The sequence below is a fragment of the Triticum aestivum genome, chromosome 3B (genome assembly GCF_018294505.1).
Source record: "Triticum aestivum cultivar Chinese Spring chromosome 3B, IWGSC CS RefSeq v2.1, whole genome shotgun sequence".
Lineage (NCBI taxonomy): Eukaryota > Viridiplantae > Streptophyta > Magnoliopsida > Poales > Poaceae > Triticum > Triticum aestivum.
Window position 1 is genome coordinate 573,878 of NC_057801.1, and position 16,747 is coordinate 590,624.

The window sequence follows — 16,747 nt, forward strand, 5'->3', positions numbered from 1 at the left end:
CTGGCCGGACAAACCCAACGTTTATTTGGTAACACAATGAATTCACATATGATGATTGACTAGGTGCTGGGGCGCGCCCGTGGCGCGCCTCTTGAGGGGGAGCTGGGCGTTGCCTGGTTGTACTCGCCCCTTTGAACACTCCTTTTTATTTTAATTAACGTTTGGGATGGTATCTTGATTGAACAAAGTTAGCAGCAGGAAAAGAAATATAAACTGTAGAGAGAAAACCCATTATGGATCTGAACATGAAACGTCTGATTGATATCAATGCTGTCAACATAAGCAGTAGGTCTTGAAAAGCATGATATAAGAGCGCACAAAAGAGGAGCATAGGTCATTACAGGGCTATAGCATAATTAGGAGTACTTAATAGTGCATTATATTAGATTATATTGACGGAGGGGCCGTAGCATGTTTGATTGTGCATCTAGAGGTGGTGCATGGTGAGAACCAGGCGGCGCCTTGAAATGATCCTAAAACGAAATGCACAGACATCTCCTTCACGAATGTTGGCGCGACGACGAAACTCAGACCAGTTGGTGGTTATAGTGGCCCTCTTGTCAGTTGCTACCATGATGCGACACTTGGCGACCAAATGGTCATCGGCAAGTCTCACCATGAGTGTATCATTGTTTGGATCAATGTAGTCGAGCAGGTTCTCTTCAGTATAGTTAACCTGAAAATACTGGTAAAAGAAAGCAGGTTATTTACATGGACATAAATTGTTGTGTGATATGGAAGATAACTTTGAATGCTTAAGTAAGAAGAGCAAAGAGAAGTGAATATTTGTGCTATCCAATTGATGATTCGAGTATGTACAGCCTAGTGTGTGAACATATAGAAACGAATTACCCGGGTGCGGGCGTGTGGAATCGGTATAGCCAGTTTTGGGCTTTGTTTTGCGAAAACACGGTTGGGCTGAGCATTTGCCATGGGCCAGGCGGATGGTATTTTTGGGCCTCGGCTGGAAGGACGTCCCATAAAGAAGCTTAAGAACAGAATCCGTTGGAGGTAAACATTGTCTTCTTTCTAACTATTTATGCATGTATTTATGGTGTGAAATGCTAAGCTCGCAACGCTGCAGCGGTTTGGATGACTCAGGAGCTAACTTAGACAATGAAATTTCAGTTTTGGAGATACGTATTGCTGTAATTTTCTAGTTCTTGCAACCTTGAAATTGTCAGTTTTGATAATTTCTTCTGAAGATAGAAACAGAAAACATTTTAATCTAAGCAGCCTTTTGTGTAACCTTGGCGCAGACAGAACTTGAAAATTTTAAACTCCAAGAAAAAACATTGGATAATCGTATAAGGTTGGTAGCTACTGGAGGTTGCAAAATTATTGACTGTAATTTGTCTGGTACCTAAAACAAATAGCTACATGATCTGAAAATAATTATACTTGCAGTGAAATGCATGAAAAGGTGAGGGAGTTAACTGAAGAGGAGAACAATCAGAGGTAAACTATATTCCTTCCATGTTTGGCTTTTGTACTTAATAGGATGCCAGTTTCTAATCATGTACTAATCTTTTTCTGGAATTCCTGCCTTTAGGTGGCTATACCTTACCGAGGATGACATCAAGGGATTGCCCTGTTTTCAGGTCTGTCTGTTTTACTGAGAAATGCAATATTATTCATTTCCAAAGGTCACTTTATTGCTAATTGTTCAGAGTTAGCTTAACAGACCAGCTATAATAATCTGTATGGAGATAATTTTGTTGCGATCTCATATGGTCTTTGTCGTTCTGCAGAATGAAACACTAATCGCGATAAAAGCACCTCATGGCACTACACTGGAAGTACCAGATCCTGATGAGGTAATGAAACAGTAAAAGTGATAAGTTCTCCATCTACTTCGTCTATTGTTTAATAATTATTACTAACTATTTTGCGACCTTTTTCTTTGCACATAACTGAATTTCAAATGGCACAAACAAGTTCGCTTAGGTTGATCTCGTTTTAAAGCGTATAACATACAAGAAAAAGCACAATAGACTGAAGCGGCAAGGAAAAGTGCTGAAAATCGAACCTGAAGAGAAAGATGATCCTTTGAGTAAATGAAACAGCAAGGCAAATCTGACGACGAACCGATTAGTGCGATTTCTGAAATAAGAAGAACAAATTTAACGTCTCACAGTGAAGGGACATAACGTCAAACAGTTCATGAGCATGAATGGAGTCACACAGGCAGGAAGCAAAAATCGACACACAACATCCATGGACACACATCAGTACAACACAAAAAAGGATAAACCAAATCCCATCGGCTCTTAGAAGCAGCAAACAATAGATCCATGGCACAAACGCACCCATGACTCAAGCAACACAGGAAAGATCGGGAACGGGCAGAACCTCACCTCTGAAAAGAAGGAACAAACAGCCGCACGGACGCACGACAAAGCAGCCACAGGCACCCTACACACGAAAAGAAAGCGGAAGGAAGAAAGATCAACAGCTGAGTGGAGAGCGGAAGCAGCGGAAATTAATAAGCGAACGAAAGAAGGAGCTCACCCTAACCAAACGCAACAGCAGCAGCGAGAGGAGCCATGAGGAAGTAGAGCGGCGACGCGGCAAGCAGGCAACAAGCAAAGCGATGGCGATGGCGATGGCGATGGCGATTGATGGCGAGCCACGGAAGCAACGGCAGCGGCCGCGAGAGATCGCACATTGCGCAACTGTTATTGTGTTTAATTTATACTTTGATAACCCAACTAACGGATGGTAATATTCCTTAATCTCTACCTCTATACTTACTATTAAAGCAAGGTGATATTCTTGGTTTCGTCCCGCATCTCTAATCTAATAATAAAGCGCCGTGGGTTTCTGGTCGTCCGTCGTCGCTGGCGTTTTGCGAAAAAGCCCCTCGGTTTATAAAAAATCAACCCGCAGACCCTGTTTTAGTATGGGTCTCTATATAACGTTTCATTTTGCAAAAAAAAAAACCCTGTACTCATTTGAATTTCACTCGCTGTCCTCCCGTCATCTTATCCATTCCTCCTGCGGCAACGGCGGCGGCTACGCCCATTCCGTCGTGCGCCGTCGACGGCCGTCGCCGGCGTGTGGCCACGGCGAAGGTGGTCGGCCCAGACGGCTCTTTGGTGCAGTTCGCGGCGCCCGTCATGGCGGGCGAGGCGCTGGGGGACGCCGCCAGCGCGTCGAGCTTCCTGTGCAGCGCCGACGAGCTCCGCTTCGACGCGCCCGCCCGTGCGCTGGCGGCCGAGGAGGCGCTGCAGCCCGTGTGGCTCTACTTCGCGAGCTCCGCTTCGACGCGCCCGCCCGTGCGCTGGCGGCCGAGGAGGCGCTGCAGCCCGTGTGGCTCTACTTCGCGAGCTCCGCTTCGACGCGCCCGCCCGTGCGCTGGCGGCCGAGGAGGCGCTGCAGCCCGGGTGGCTCTACTTCGCGCTGCCCATGTCCATGCGCCGCCGGCCGCTCTCCGGGCAGGAGATGGCCGCCCTCGCCGTCAAGGCCAGCTCCGCGCTCGCCGTCGCCAGCGGTAAGGGGCGGAAGGCGGCTCGGGTGGCGCCTCGCGCGGGAGGATGGAGTCCCTGACGAATTTTTGCTCCCGTGTTTTATTTGAATTTCTGACGGAAATCCTGCTCCCGTGTCCTTCTCAAACTCCTGCTCAGGTCTCCTTCTCAAACAAAGAAACCGTCCCGACCCGGATTGGAGTTCGCTGCTATAAGTTGAATTGTTCTTGGCCCGAATCATGAACCAGGCCAGCGCCACCAGCGAGTAGTGCACCGTCGCTTATGCTCCGCATCATGTCGCCTTTGAGTACGCTGGAGGAACAGACACCGAGTTCGCCTTTGAGTACGCCGGAGGAACCGGCACCGAGTTCGCCTTTGAGTACGCCGGAGGAACCGGCACCGTGTTCGCCGGAATTCTTGGTCCAGAGAAGCACTCTGAGTCCAACGGTGGCTACAACACAGGTATGTGATGCCTCGACCTCCCTCAAAAACAGCCCTGTTGTTGCCCCTTCCCTCAAGCTTTTGTGTGTTCAGAGTATCTGTATTGTTTGATTTTTTGCATGCACTGTGGCTGGACATGATGTTGGCAGTGTATATCTTCTAGGCCAATTACTGAATAAATCTGACCATGGTTGATTCGGCAGTGTACTGATTGCTTAGTATAGATTGAAGCAGCTTATGCATTGGTGGGGCTGACAACTGAAGGAACTGCCCTGTTGTTGCCCCTTCCCTCAAGCTTTTGTTCTTCAGAGATTTATTTAGAGAGATGGTAACTGAGCAGTAGGTTGTTTTCTGTATTGTTTGATTTTTTACATGCACTGTGGCTGGACATGATGTTGGCAAATACACTAGAGATTATGCTGCAATCTAGCATATATCTTCTAGGCCAATTACTGAATAAATGTGACGATGTTTGATTCGGCAGTGTACTGTTTGCTTAGTATAGATTGAAGCAGATTTTGCATTGGTGGGCCTGACAACTGAAGGAACTGCATCCTCATGGTGGCGCCGCGTTCCCTACTTTATTGTCCATGCTTCATAACATTTTTTCAAGAATAAAAATCGTGACATGCATCCATGAGCACTCCTCTTGACTTGATTGTGTGTTGTAGGGACTGAAAGCCTACCAGTAATTGGGGTGGTCTGCCACTGAACATCCTCTCCAGCAACACCACAAAATACATATAGTTCCCTTTGATGTTTACATATAGCTTAAATTACAGATGTTTTTCCATATATTTAACTTCCAGATTGTGTCGGAGAATATTTTTGCTCCTTTTCCATTGTTCGTTGCCCATTCGTCCCGTTCTGCTCCTGTTTGTCATGAGTAATGTGATGTGTTGAAATAGAGGGCACAAACTTATGGGGCCTTTTAGCCATGGGGCTACCTCGCCCACGCCACCATGTGTCGCATGCTATTCTTCGTGTCGCCAATGGGTCCATATGATTCATCATCAACGGCTACCTTCTCTTTGCCCACACCTCCATCCACATCTCCATTGATTCACTTCGACCTTATTTGCACTTCTGTTGGCTCGTCGTTAACGATATCTATTCAGGTAAAGTTTGCTTTCTAGGCTGAGTTCCATAAGATCTCCACGGTTTGGATCGTTAGTGGTGTGTACGGATTTATTTATTCCCTTTGCAACACATAGTTTCTTTACTATACCTACTAATATAGGGAGACGTACTTCTGCCCATCCGTAGTAATTTTGTGGAAACCCCCCTGCCATTCTTTAAAATTAACTCGCGTCTTATTTTAATCTATATCTACTCATAAAGGGAGAAGTGCATCTGCCCGTCAACGATTTGCTCTTCCTTTTAGAAAACCCTATAGTCTTTTGGTTAATCAACCCGCGGTCCATCCACTATTTTTGGGTAGATTCAAATGATTTTTAAAAATATCCATATCTTTTAAATCTAACTCTAATTTTGCACGTTATATATGAAAATTGACTAGAATAATATGTAGAATATGAATATGATATCGTTTTACGTGTTAAACATTTATTTAATGATATTTAGGATGCAATTTTAATCAATAGTGCACGATCCATCTTTCCTTCATACCGGCGTATATCCGGATTGGAAATCAAAACCTCAGCAAAATAAGTTTGGAGGCAAAAGAATCATCTATTACCATGCATGCATGCCTTGGCAAACCCTCCAAGGAAAAAAATAGATTCCTCATCTTATTATGCGGAGAGACAGACACCTTAGAATTGACCATATTCAAACGTGTTATGATTGTGTAAGCACAGTGGTCACCATTGACAAGGGAAGAAAGAAGGATAAGTGGCAACACAGATGGGATGCACCGTGGATCTATTGGAGTCTTCAGTCATGGTTATTGTGTTAGGGGCGTGTGGTTTTTTCTCTCGCTGCAACGCACGGGCTCTTTTGCTAGTATATATAATAACTAGCAAAAGGGCCCGTGAGTTGCAACGGGAAAAAACTACACGTAGTTCAATATCTCATAGATGGTCTTGTACATTTGACAAACTACGGTTTTCAGATCAAGCAACACCAACTTTGGGCATCTTTAGATAATATACCAATAAATCATGACAGTTGTATGTATGTCAAAACAATAAACAATTGTATGTATGAGAAAAGAGGAGTGTATGTCTCCCTTCAATAGCCAAAAGAATCAGCCTAAAACGAAATCAGTTTTATTCAAATCTTATGTCAAGGATATCAGTACAACTTTTAGATCGTTTACAACCAGCCCCGAATAAATGCACTCTAGCGAGGCCCAATAGCATATGGTGGAACTACCCTGTCCTAGACCACCTATACCTAACCCCTCTACACAAAGACTTTGGGAAAAAGTACAGCAATAGGAAACATACCTCTTCTATGTAACAAAAAAAACAGAAAAGAAAGATGGAAGAAGAAGAGGAAGAGAGCAAAGCTAGAAAATAGGAAATTACAAGGAGATATGTATGATAAACCTGCAGTGAAGCATGGCAGATCAATCCAGGTCGGATCCATAGCAATCAAATCTTCTGAATTTCACATGATTGTGTCCTGCAGATCACTACTTCTCGACAATACTAATGCCCCACCTGATCAACATGCTTTGGCTAACACTAAAAGAAAAATAAATTAAAATCATATGAAATAGTCTGTTATGACTAATAAAGCTTAGAATCACAGGTACACTATCCATAAAAAATATGGGAGAAACTACTTCTGCCTATATTATGTACTATGAAACATGGGAAAAGTGACTAATAAAGCTTATAATCACGCTTACGCTAAACTTTCTATTCTATGCATTAAAAGGAAAATCACAATGCACCTACTGTAGAGACTATAACACATCAAGAGGCAAAACTTACACTGAAATTGGTAAGAAGATACAACTACTGAATAATGTCAGTGAAGAAGCTGTACACTGAATTTTGCAGAATCACAAGATTCACATGTGCTTCAAAGTCACAGATCGCTCCATGTCACATAAAAAACATAAATCACTATTGGACCAAGGGCTGCATTCCTTCTACAAAATTACTGCATCTGCTGTTTGACTGTATACTGAGATTAAAAACCTAATTAAAATTATTTAGCTATTTATACCCTTCAAAACAGTAATACCAGTAACCAAAAACACAACAAATAGATTTGTATATGCTGCTGAATGAAGTAAACCCACCAATTTTATCCTTATAGTGATCATGAACGATCAGTTCCTGTATAGTAAACATAAGAAAACGAAATTTGATTCGTATTCATTTACCGATGATAAACTTTACATGTATTTATCATAGTGTGCTCCTAATAGTATTTCCTGTGTAAGTGAACCAAAATCGCAAAGAGGCTACAATCACACACATTGAAGACAAGGTTTTAGGAGTTCTAACAGAATTACACTTTTCATACTTCATTTTCTAGCTTTCTCAATACAGGGTCTATAATTTTTATATGTGTCATTTCAGTAGTGATACTTGGTTCTTATATTCAGAGCTCCTAAGTTCGCTGAAAATCTTGAAGAAAAACAATAAATAAGAAAATTGTAGGGTTTTTGGCCTATCTGGCTTCCCATAACTGTGGTTTCATGTCTTAGGAGTCATTTTTTCATATTCATAAGCTCATATGTGCAGTTTGTGAGATGAAAAGAATTAGCTATGTAGATTAAAAAAAACAGTGCACAGTTTTGAATAATTCAGTGAAAGTGAAGCCAAAATAGAGAATTAGTGCATGTTACATCATCATTATCAGTTGAATAATAGCAACCAAAAATGCAAGTGTTCAAAATAAACATGTGTATATGTTAGGGCAGCACATGCAATATACTCACAAGATATGGTAGATTAGCCGCTGACACCCATTACTTAGGATGCCAACCACTCAATGCACTCGGTGACCATTCCCCTCCATCTTCTGCGCCCCAATTACAATAGTGTGTAGTTGACTTGCTACAAGAACTTGCTAATGGAAGCCATAGTGGAGTTGATGAGCTACAACGCCATGTTGTTGTCGCTTTGGGTCGAAAGTGTGACTAATTATTTCCAAAAGAATTGAATCAAGGCAACTAATTACACTTTGAATACCTACGTGAACAATACCTGGGTTGTCGTCTGCAATTTGTCTTCTGAATATTTATTCCCTGCCTTTGATCAAACCAATTTGTCTTCTGCCAATAGATAGATTATTGCTCTGAAGGGCTCTCTGCAGTAACCTTTTTACATGGAGTAGATCACCCTTGGCTGCTGGAGCATTTGGACAACAAGAAACGCAGCAATCTTTAAAAGGATAAGGCCCAGTGAGCTAGACCTGCTACTTCACAGAGCCACCCGAAAATCCTACGCCAATTCCAGTCCCGAGTAGACAATTTTGTTAACAGAGAAGAAGCTTTCTCAATTTCTGGATGTTGCCAATGTTAGTTTGTGCAAAGATGTTGTTTATTCAACCGACATAATCCATCCACAGGTCATCGCCAATAACAAAGTGCATTACAGACAGAGGATGTAGAGCATCTTGAAGAAGTTGTCAGCAAAAATAATTATACTGGAACAAAAGGATATTAGTAATTCTAAAATTCTAATTGCAAGAACTACACCCATACTGTTTGGGTTTCTGAATCAATCAGCATTATAGAAACTCCTGTTGCTGGGTGTTTTACCGGGGCGAAATCCTTTGCTTGCATAACAACAAACAACAAATAGGGCTTAGCCATATATGTGTGCGTAGCTTCAACAAATTAATCAAACAAAATTATTGCCTCTCAGTCTCAAGGAACCAAACGAAATCCAATAATTTTTCAACCTACCGCATCAAACTGGTACAATAGCATGGACTGAAGAATGGATTTTATTTTAACAAAACGAGCACACAAGCCAGCTGTAATTGGCCGCCGTGGACACCATCCGAACAGCAAAAAATGGTCTCGTACAATAGCATGGAGTGAAGAATGGATTTATTTTAACAAAAAGAGCACACAAACCAGCTGTAGTTGGCCGCCGTGGACACCATCCGAACAGCAACAAATGGTTATACATCTGGTTTTCTAGGAGGAGAATGACTTGATGTTCCCTCCGTTCTCGGTGCTACCAATAGCGTCGGCTCCTTAGTGCTAGTTCAAGAGAAGAGAGAGAGAGAGATTGGTTAGGTCATATGACATAAGAGCAGCAACTTTCTGCTTCTCTGTGCTGGTTGCAGAGAAACAAAACAGAGAGGGCCAGATCGGCCTCGCCACTCCGTCACCAGCTGCCGCTGGTGAAGACCTCCCAGCCGTTCTCAACCTTGCCTGGCACATGACATGGCCCCGCCGCCCCCTCACCAGAGCTCGAACCGCTGCATGTGTCTGTCCCCGTGCAGCTGATCACCGCAGGTCAGGGCGGAGATCCGCCAGCACCACTCGCTGCTCATTCGCCTGCCTCCCTGCCGATTGTCCTCCCACACAATCTTCCTGTCATGTTGTACACTCTCCGGCAAGCCTGTGCAGGTGCTCGACGTACGCGTTGCCCCCCATCCGCACTCGCCAAGCTCCACCCTGGGCACTACCCGTTCCCGTTGTCGGCGCTCACCACGAGAGAGAGAGAGAGAGAGAGAGAGAGAGAGAGAGAGAGAGAGAGAGAGAGGAAACAGGCTGGAAAGAGGGGCAATGGGCAATACCTGCAGAGCTCTGCCTACCAGCCATGAAGACCCGCCTCTGCCTGCAAGGACTTCGCGCCATCGCGCCGGATCCCTCCGTCGCCCGGCTCCGGTGAGCTCCCGCCTCTCCTCCCACCTCTGGATCCGGCTCCCCAGCACCTTCCACGCACGGATTCGGCCCCTGCAAGCTCAGGCCGCCGCCGCCGCCGCCATTCATCGAGCAGCCGCGCCGCCGCCAGTCGCTCGAGCAGCGGCGTTGACTCGATCCAGGTAGCCCGACGACGATAAAAAAAAGGATCGCGGGTTGAATACCGGAAAATACATGGTCTTTTATGTAAAAACGAAACGTTTTCTCACTTTAGCCACTTAAGAGGGGACTGCGGGTTGATTTTACAGAAACAGAGGGACTTTTTTGCAAAATTGCTAATGACGTACGACCAGAAGCGATAGCTGCTTTATTAGTAGGGAAAGATAAAGGGTACGTTTGGTTTGTGCCTGTGACAGCCACGCCAACCATTGGCTCGCCAAAAAGTTGGCGGAGGAATCGGCCGCCACGAACTCGCCAATAAATTGGACGCAGAATGAACTGGGGAAGTGAACGAGCCTGGGGCAAGCCAATTAATTGGTACTGATCCAAACAGGTGTTGGTGCTCAGGTCAACGCCAATATTTTGGCGTGGCGGACGAGGGCTGCAAACCAAACAGCCCCAAAGCACGCAGGGTCTTTGCCCGTCCGTCGCGCCAATTTGCAAAAAAGCCCCTGCGTTTATATGAAATCAACCCGCAGTCCATATTTAAGTCACTCCGAACCGTTATTTTACAGTTTTTCAAAAAACCCCTTGACTTTTTAGGTATTCTATTCGCGGATCATATTTAATACAAACAAATGCTTTTCTAAACCATCCATATCTTTTAAACCGTAACTTCGATTTAAACATGTTATATATGAATTTTAATTAGAAAAATATGTAGAATATGAATATAAGATTATTTTAACCTGTTACGTATTTATAAATATTATTTCGAAAGATATTTAATTCAAACAAATGGTTTTCTAAATTATACGCATCTTTTAAACCGTAACTCCGATTTTAATATGTTATATATGAAATTTGAATAGAAAAATGCGTGAAATCTGTATATGATGTTAATTTTACCTGTTAAATATTTTTTAAATATTGTTTTGGAAGGAAACTGATAACTATAGTGCACGATCCATTTTTCTTTGATACAGGCGGTGATCCGGATTGCAAATAAACACCCACTATAATCATGTAGGGAAACGAAAACATCAAGAACTACACATGCATACCTCTGAATATGTCGCAGGGGAAAACAACAGATTTCTCATCGCGAGCGTGAGAGAAAGCGAGAGAGAGGGAGAGGGAGGACAGAGACAGAGACGTCTTAGGATTAACCACATTCTAACACGTTTTGGTTTGCGTGAACACTAAGGCCATCGCCGGCGAGGGTGGGAAGAAGGATAAACGGCAACACAAATATGATGCGTCGCTAAAATAAAGGAGATGGATCTATTGTGGTCTTGAGTGATGGTTGTTCGGTTAAGAGCGTGTGTTGTGTTTTTTCTCCCGTTGCAATGCACGGGCTCTTTTGCTATACTAGTAATAATAAAGCAGCTATTGTTTCTGGTGGTACGTCACATGATTTGCCCCTAAAATTGCTAAATATTACCCACCAATGCCACCCATAAGTAGGAAAAATGATTCAGTTTTTTTTCACCACTCGCGGCAGTGGTCTCTGGTTTATCAACAGGGATGGCTCAATAGCATCTAAAGGACAGACGTAGTACATTGGCTGGAGCGTCGGTTTTCTATCCGGGAGACGTGGGTTCGAGCCCGGGCTCTCTCAACTGTATTCCCTTTTTCTTGTTTAATTTTTCTTCTTCCTGACATATCAAAATGGTCTTCAAAATGTGTATAAACTTTAAATATACATACATACTACCTGAAAAATCCTTTTGTCGGCCTAATTTTTTATGCCTGGCAGTTTTTTTTTTTGCATAATAATACGTGTCTCATTCATATCATAAAGATTAAAGTACAAGTCACGTAAGGACCGACATGACAAAACTGAAAAGATAGCAGAACATCTCTGAGCTTGACACCAACGCCCATCACCTGCCTCCGGCACCATGACAGCAGCCACCAGAGAAAAGAATGATGGATCACCTCCTCACCCGAGCTCGACGCGGCTCCATCGCTGATATGCAGCTTTGCGGACCTCCAAGGTGGCTCACCAAAACTGAAGCCCTTACCGTTGAACGAATCAGACCGGGGCAACACCCCGGCACGCCATCGAACTCCAGATCTGGCACCCCACCGCGACTAAGACGTCGCGGAAGGAAACCATACCTGCCATCCACGAACCACGAACTCAGCACATGTTCCGTCTTCCAGACGTCGTCGATGCAGACCACAATCTGCATCCGCTCCTGGACTACCTCCCAAGCTCCGCGCCGATGCTGGAGCAAACGCCGACGCAACGACGGAGCCCGAGGACACATGTCCACCACGAGGATGCCGCCGCCGCCACGCCATCCTTGCTTAAACAGACTGGTTTCCAAATCCATCCCCAACCAAAGGACCAATGGCATTGTCAAGGAAGGATCCGAAGAATCTTTATTCAGCGCTGTCATCGTCGCCGCCGAAACAAAGACGATGAACAGCCTAAAATGGTCTTCAAAATATTTATCTATCAAACACTTACTCAAAATATAACATGTTATATATGGAAAAAATTGAAGATGTGTATAAATTTTAAATATACATACATACCTAAAAAATCCTTTCGTCAGCCTAATTTTTTACATCCCATTGGTCTGAGTCAGGCACAAACGATACACGCGGTTTTTCCGTTCATCTCTCTACGATATTCCATCTGAATCTATTGAACATGGACATAGGACTAGATAAATACATGTATAAAAATATAAGAATTCTTGAAAAAATAGGCTCACCTCGGCAAAGTCATCGCCACCTTAGCGGCAGCCCTAGCACGCGGACGCATCGATCTAGACGCCCAACACATTTTCGATCAGGTGCATTAGTACCACTATATTGATCGCATCAGCCCCTGCTTGCATCAATCAATCATCAATGGTATAAAGGACCCTCGATGATTACATTGTATGCACATATTAGCATATGGGAGTTGGTCATCTTGTGAAAGATTATACCATTTATACGTATATGCACTCCATGGAGAGACCGGGACAAGAAGTACTTCTACCGCAACTTTTAATCGCCCTAAACATACTTGTGATTTGGCATTGATTACTCTACAAGTTTACAATGAGATGGGGAGCTTGCTGATCTTTGAAACCAGGCTGGCTCCGCATGTCTCGCTTCCCTCGAGTGGGAGCTCAGCAACTCTCTCACTGGGAGGCCGACATGGTCATCCCCGTTGAATCAGTCCCTGACATATCTCTTTGACTCAGAACTCAAGCTAATGTACATGTCTTTGCCTACTGACCAACTGTCTGTCAACTGCAACAACACATGCAGTAACGGATGTCGCAAAAGCTAGGTAGATGCTTTCTATCGGACCATACAGTATTTGACACGTACTCCCTCTGCAAAGAACTGGAACACTTAATTTCTTTATAGAGGGAGTACTATTTTTCAAGTTTAATATGTTTTTAGGTAACCTACATCTTTCTTACCCTTCACCGTCGATGGTACCAAATTTTTCCATGTGCATGATTCCACCCAAATATATTTGATGCAACATCACAACCTTCTATTGCAGCTATAATGATTACCATCAAGGGATGTGGATACTAGCTCCACCAGGAGCATTTGGTTATATAACCCACATACAAGCAAATCAAAATCATTAATTTTGTTGACAAGGAAAGTAAAACTGATCGAGGCTGCGGTTATTAAGATGGCACTCAGAGTAGACCTTGACCTCCACCTCTATTTTCTAACTGGCATTTGCTCAGTATGATGATGGAAACCACAAGGCCGTGTACATAATAAAACTTGCAAAAGGGCGGAAGAAAACTTGCAAAAGGGCAGAAGGATGAATAGGTTGATGACAATGACGAGATGGAGCAATTGTGATAAGTGGCCAAACATAATTTTGTTACCCCGTTGCAACGCACGGGCTCTTTTGCTATTTATATTATCTTTCCCTAATAATAAAGAACGGATTGACTCCATGGGTTCACCGTCACAATACGCTTCTTCCCGTGAATTTATGATTTTTCAAGTCCCTTGATAGATCCACCCTGATAGATCAATTATCTCCAAACTCCCTTCAAAATTGTGTCCTAACTAAATCCAAAATTATCACCTAACTAAATCCAAATTATCTCCTAACTAAGTCGAAAATAACTCCAACCTCCATACAAAAATAATTATCTCCTAATTAAATCCAAAATATCTCGAAACTCAATTCAAAAGCATCTCCTAACTAAATCCAAAATAACTTTCTTTGAATCCAAATATGCTGACAACTTTCTCATGGCACACAACCCAAACTAAGTGCTTCAATATGTCCTAGCTAAATCCGACTTACACTTCCTTTGAATCAAAATCTTGTCACAACTTTCTGAAACCATAAACCCTAACTAACTACATCAACATGTCCTAGCTAAATCCAACTTACACTCCCTTTCAATCGAAATCTCGTCACAACTTTCTGAAACCATAAACCCTAAACCTCACATGACATATCCTAAACCCTAATCAAATCCGACCCCTATTGGTAATATATGCATAAGGGACCAGCAAAGATTTGAGATGGCTAGGCACTTACAGCGAAGATCCGGCGTGAAAAAGTTGATGCATGTCGATGAGGATGATGAGTATTTCCGGACGGAGGGAGTAGCTGGGATCATCCCTGGGCAGCTGCACAAGTAATCCAGCAGAAACTTATGAACAAACACAAAACGACAGCTGCAAGCAAAGCTGATACACTATTTTTTATGATACAGGTTTCAAATAATTTTCATTCGCTCGCTTGTAAGCACTTATTTTCTCCACGTCGCCCAATCTTAATTTCGATGTGAGCTACGTATTTTTGTTGGACAACCGAAGTGAGCAATTTTTTAATACAAAATTAATCAGTACAAACCTTGGGACTCGCACCTCGCAGGACACATGGAGTCTGTGATATTTACACTCGATGTTGATTACTGCATACCTATAAGAGATGCATTTCCCCTTAATTTTGTGCTTATCGATTCACACTTTTGTTTAATCTAAAATTGATGGAATCCTTACCCGCGAAAAAAAGTATGGAAGCCACAAAAAGTCTAAGCTCGAGTTGCGTGGGTGCACATCACGCCACTAGTACATTATGGTTGGGACGCTTTTGGGTGGAACTTATTAGTGCGGTATGGGCCGAGCCACACACCTCTAGTATGTTTTTTCTTGTGATGAAAAGCAACACCATTAATTGTATTTCAACTCCTCCTAGAGAGAAGATGAGACAACAACCAACAACATAGACACATAGCAGAAAAGACTAGACACATAGGCCCATCTTATTGGGCACATCAATCAAAGCGCTGGCTGCACAGTAAAGATTAGTCGTTTCTGGTTGTATTTGGCTCGGCTATTTGTTTCTCAATTGGTCCACCGATCTATGCATGTCAATGAAGACAAACAAAAGGACAAAGGGCATGTGGATCAAACTGGAATCTAACCCATTTGATCTATATGATAATTGGTCGCTCCTCTGTCACATAGCATACGAAAAGTTGATAGTTAGGTGGGCACTATGAAAGTAGGACTAGCCTCACATTTTCGTTGACAAAGAGCAACTATATATATTAATATCAGCCTGATATCAACTGAACCCGGCCTCTACAGTAACTCAGTGTGAAGAGATAGCCTATGCCAACATAATATTTGACACAACTCTAACAATTTTTCCATGAATAATGAATGATAGTTCATCCAGGTTGAGCCACCGTTAGTGATTGTTCGGTTCAAGATTGCTAACCGGTCCTGCCACCGGTTGAGCCAGCGTTAGTGGAGGAGATACCCGAGTGGCATGTTTGTATATTTTCTCGGACGTGAAGTTTTTTCCACCCGAGCTCAAATGAGCTCGGGATGAGTAGTATATTCGAAAAATATTGAATGGATATTAAAAAAAACTGATTTTTATGGAAAACTTTGACGAATGTTCTAAGAGCTTGCAAAGTTTCATCATGAAATCACATTTGTGGAAGTCTTGCGAAAAAAACAAAATCGATACTCTAAAAATGCTACTTTCGGAAGCCTTTTGGAGCACTAATTTTGTTATTTTTGCCATGAGTTCCAAAAATGTGATTTCGTGCTGAAATTTTGCAAGCTCTTAAAGTATTTGTCAAAGTTTGCCGTAATTTTTTTTTGCAGATTTTTTGAACATTTTAAAAATGTTTTTGAGTCACTGTTCACCATGAGCTCATTTGAGCTCGGGTGTAGAAGGGCACTTCCGTATTTGCTCCATCTAATGAGACACTCTGAAAGTTACAAACAACAGGTCATCAACATAAAGGTGTGTATTTCTATTTCAAATCTGTCAATTTGATCACCGAGGTGCCTGGGGTGGGAAATGAAAGACAAGATCTTGATCCAGTTCGCTAGTTGAATATTGTGGTTAGGTCTCGTCTGCTTGCTTGCTTACCTGCTTCTTTGTCTCTCGATTCGAGGCACACACTTGCGAGTGCCGCCCAAACGAGTCGATCTATGTGACTAGTACAAAACTATGGTCGTTAATTAGATGGCCAATATAAAACTAGGACTAGCACTAGTAGAAAAAGGGTCAAACGTGAAGCACATTAGTGCCGGTTTGTATTAGAGCCGGCACTAATGTATACATTAGTGCCGGTTCCAACGGCTAGCCGGGCCGCTCTCATTAGTATCGGTTCGTGGCTAACCTTTAGCACCGGTTCGTGCCACGAACCGGTACTAATGAGTGTGGTGGCAAGATGTTGTCAGTCTGGGCCCCCTCCAGCACCTATAGGTCCTCCTACATATAAACCCTTCGTCCAGCTCGCTCTGTTCTTCCCCCTTTCCCCTCTCCTCTCCTCTCTGTTCTTCCTCTTCTCCGCTCGAGCTCATCACACATTTTGCCCAAAATTTGTCAAGATTTGAAGGCCCCCATCCATTCAAGTGATCACAAAGGTTAGCAACTTTGTCCTTTCATCTCTCATTGCTAGATTAACTC

General features: G+C 43.1%; 2 protein-coding genes across 2 annotated transcripts; one reads left to right on the plus strand and one right to left on the minus strand.

The window, feature by feature from the left end:
• Positions 1 to 258: 258 nt before the first annotated feature.
• LOC123072931 (uncharacterized) lies at positions 259 to 3,121 on the minus strand. The gene is made up of 5 exons (XM_044496603.1): positions 2,966 to 3,121; positions 2,512 to 2,697; positions 2,358 to 2,415; positions 2,030 to 2,103; positions 259 to 685 (listed from the first exon to the last, which is right to left on the minus strand). Exons 1-5 carry the CDS (start codon positions 3,119 to 3,121, stop codon positions 428 to 430), a joined length of 732 nt encoding a protein of 243 aa, XP_044352538.1. The 3' UTR covers positions 259 to 427.
• On the plus strand, positions 2,949 to 3,512 carry LOC123064200 (uncharacterized). The gene has a single exon (XM_044487729.1). It carries the CDS (start codon positions 3,120 to 3,122, stop codon positions 3,495 to 3,497), a length of 378 nt encoding a protein of 125 aa, XP_044343664.1. The 5' UTR covers positions 2,949 to 3,119; the 3' UTR covers positions 3,498 to 3,512.
• Positions 3,513 to 16,747: the final 13,235 nt, after the last annotated feature.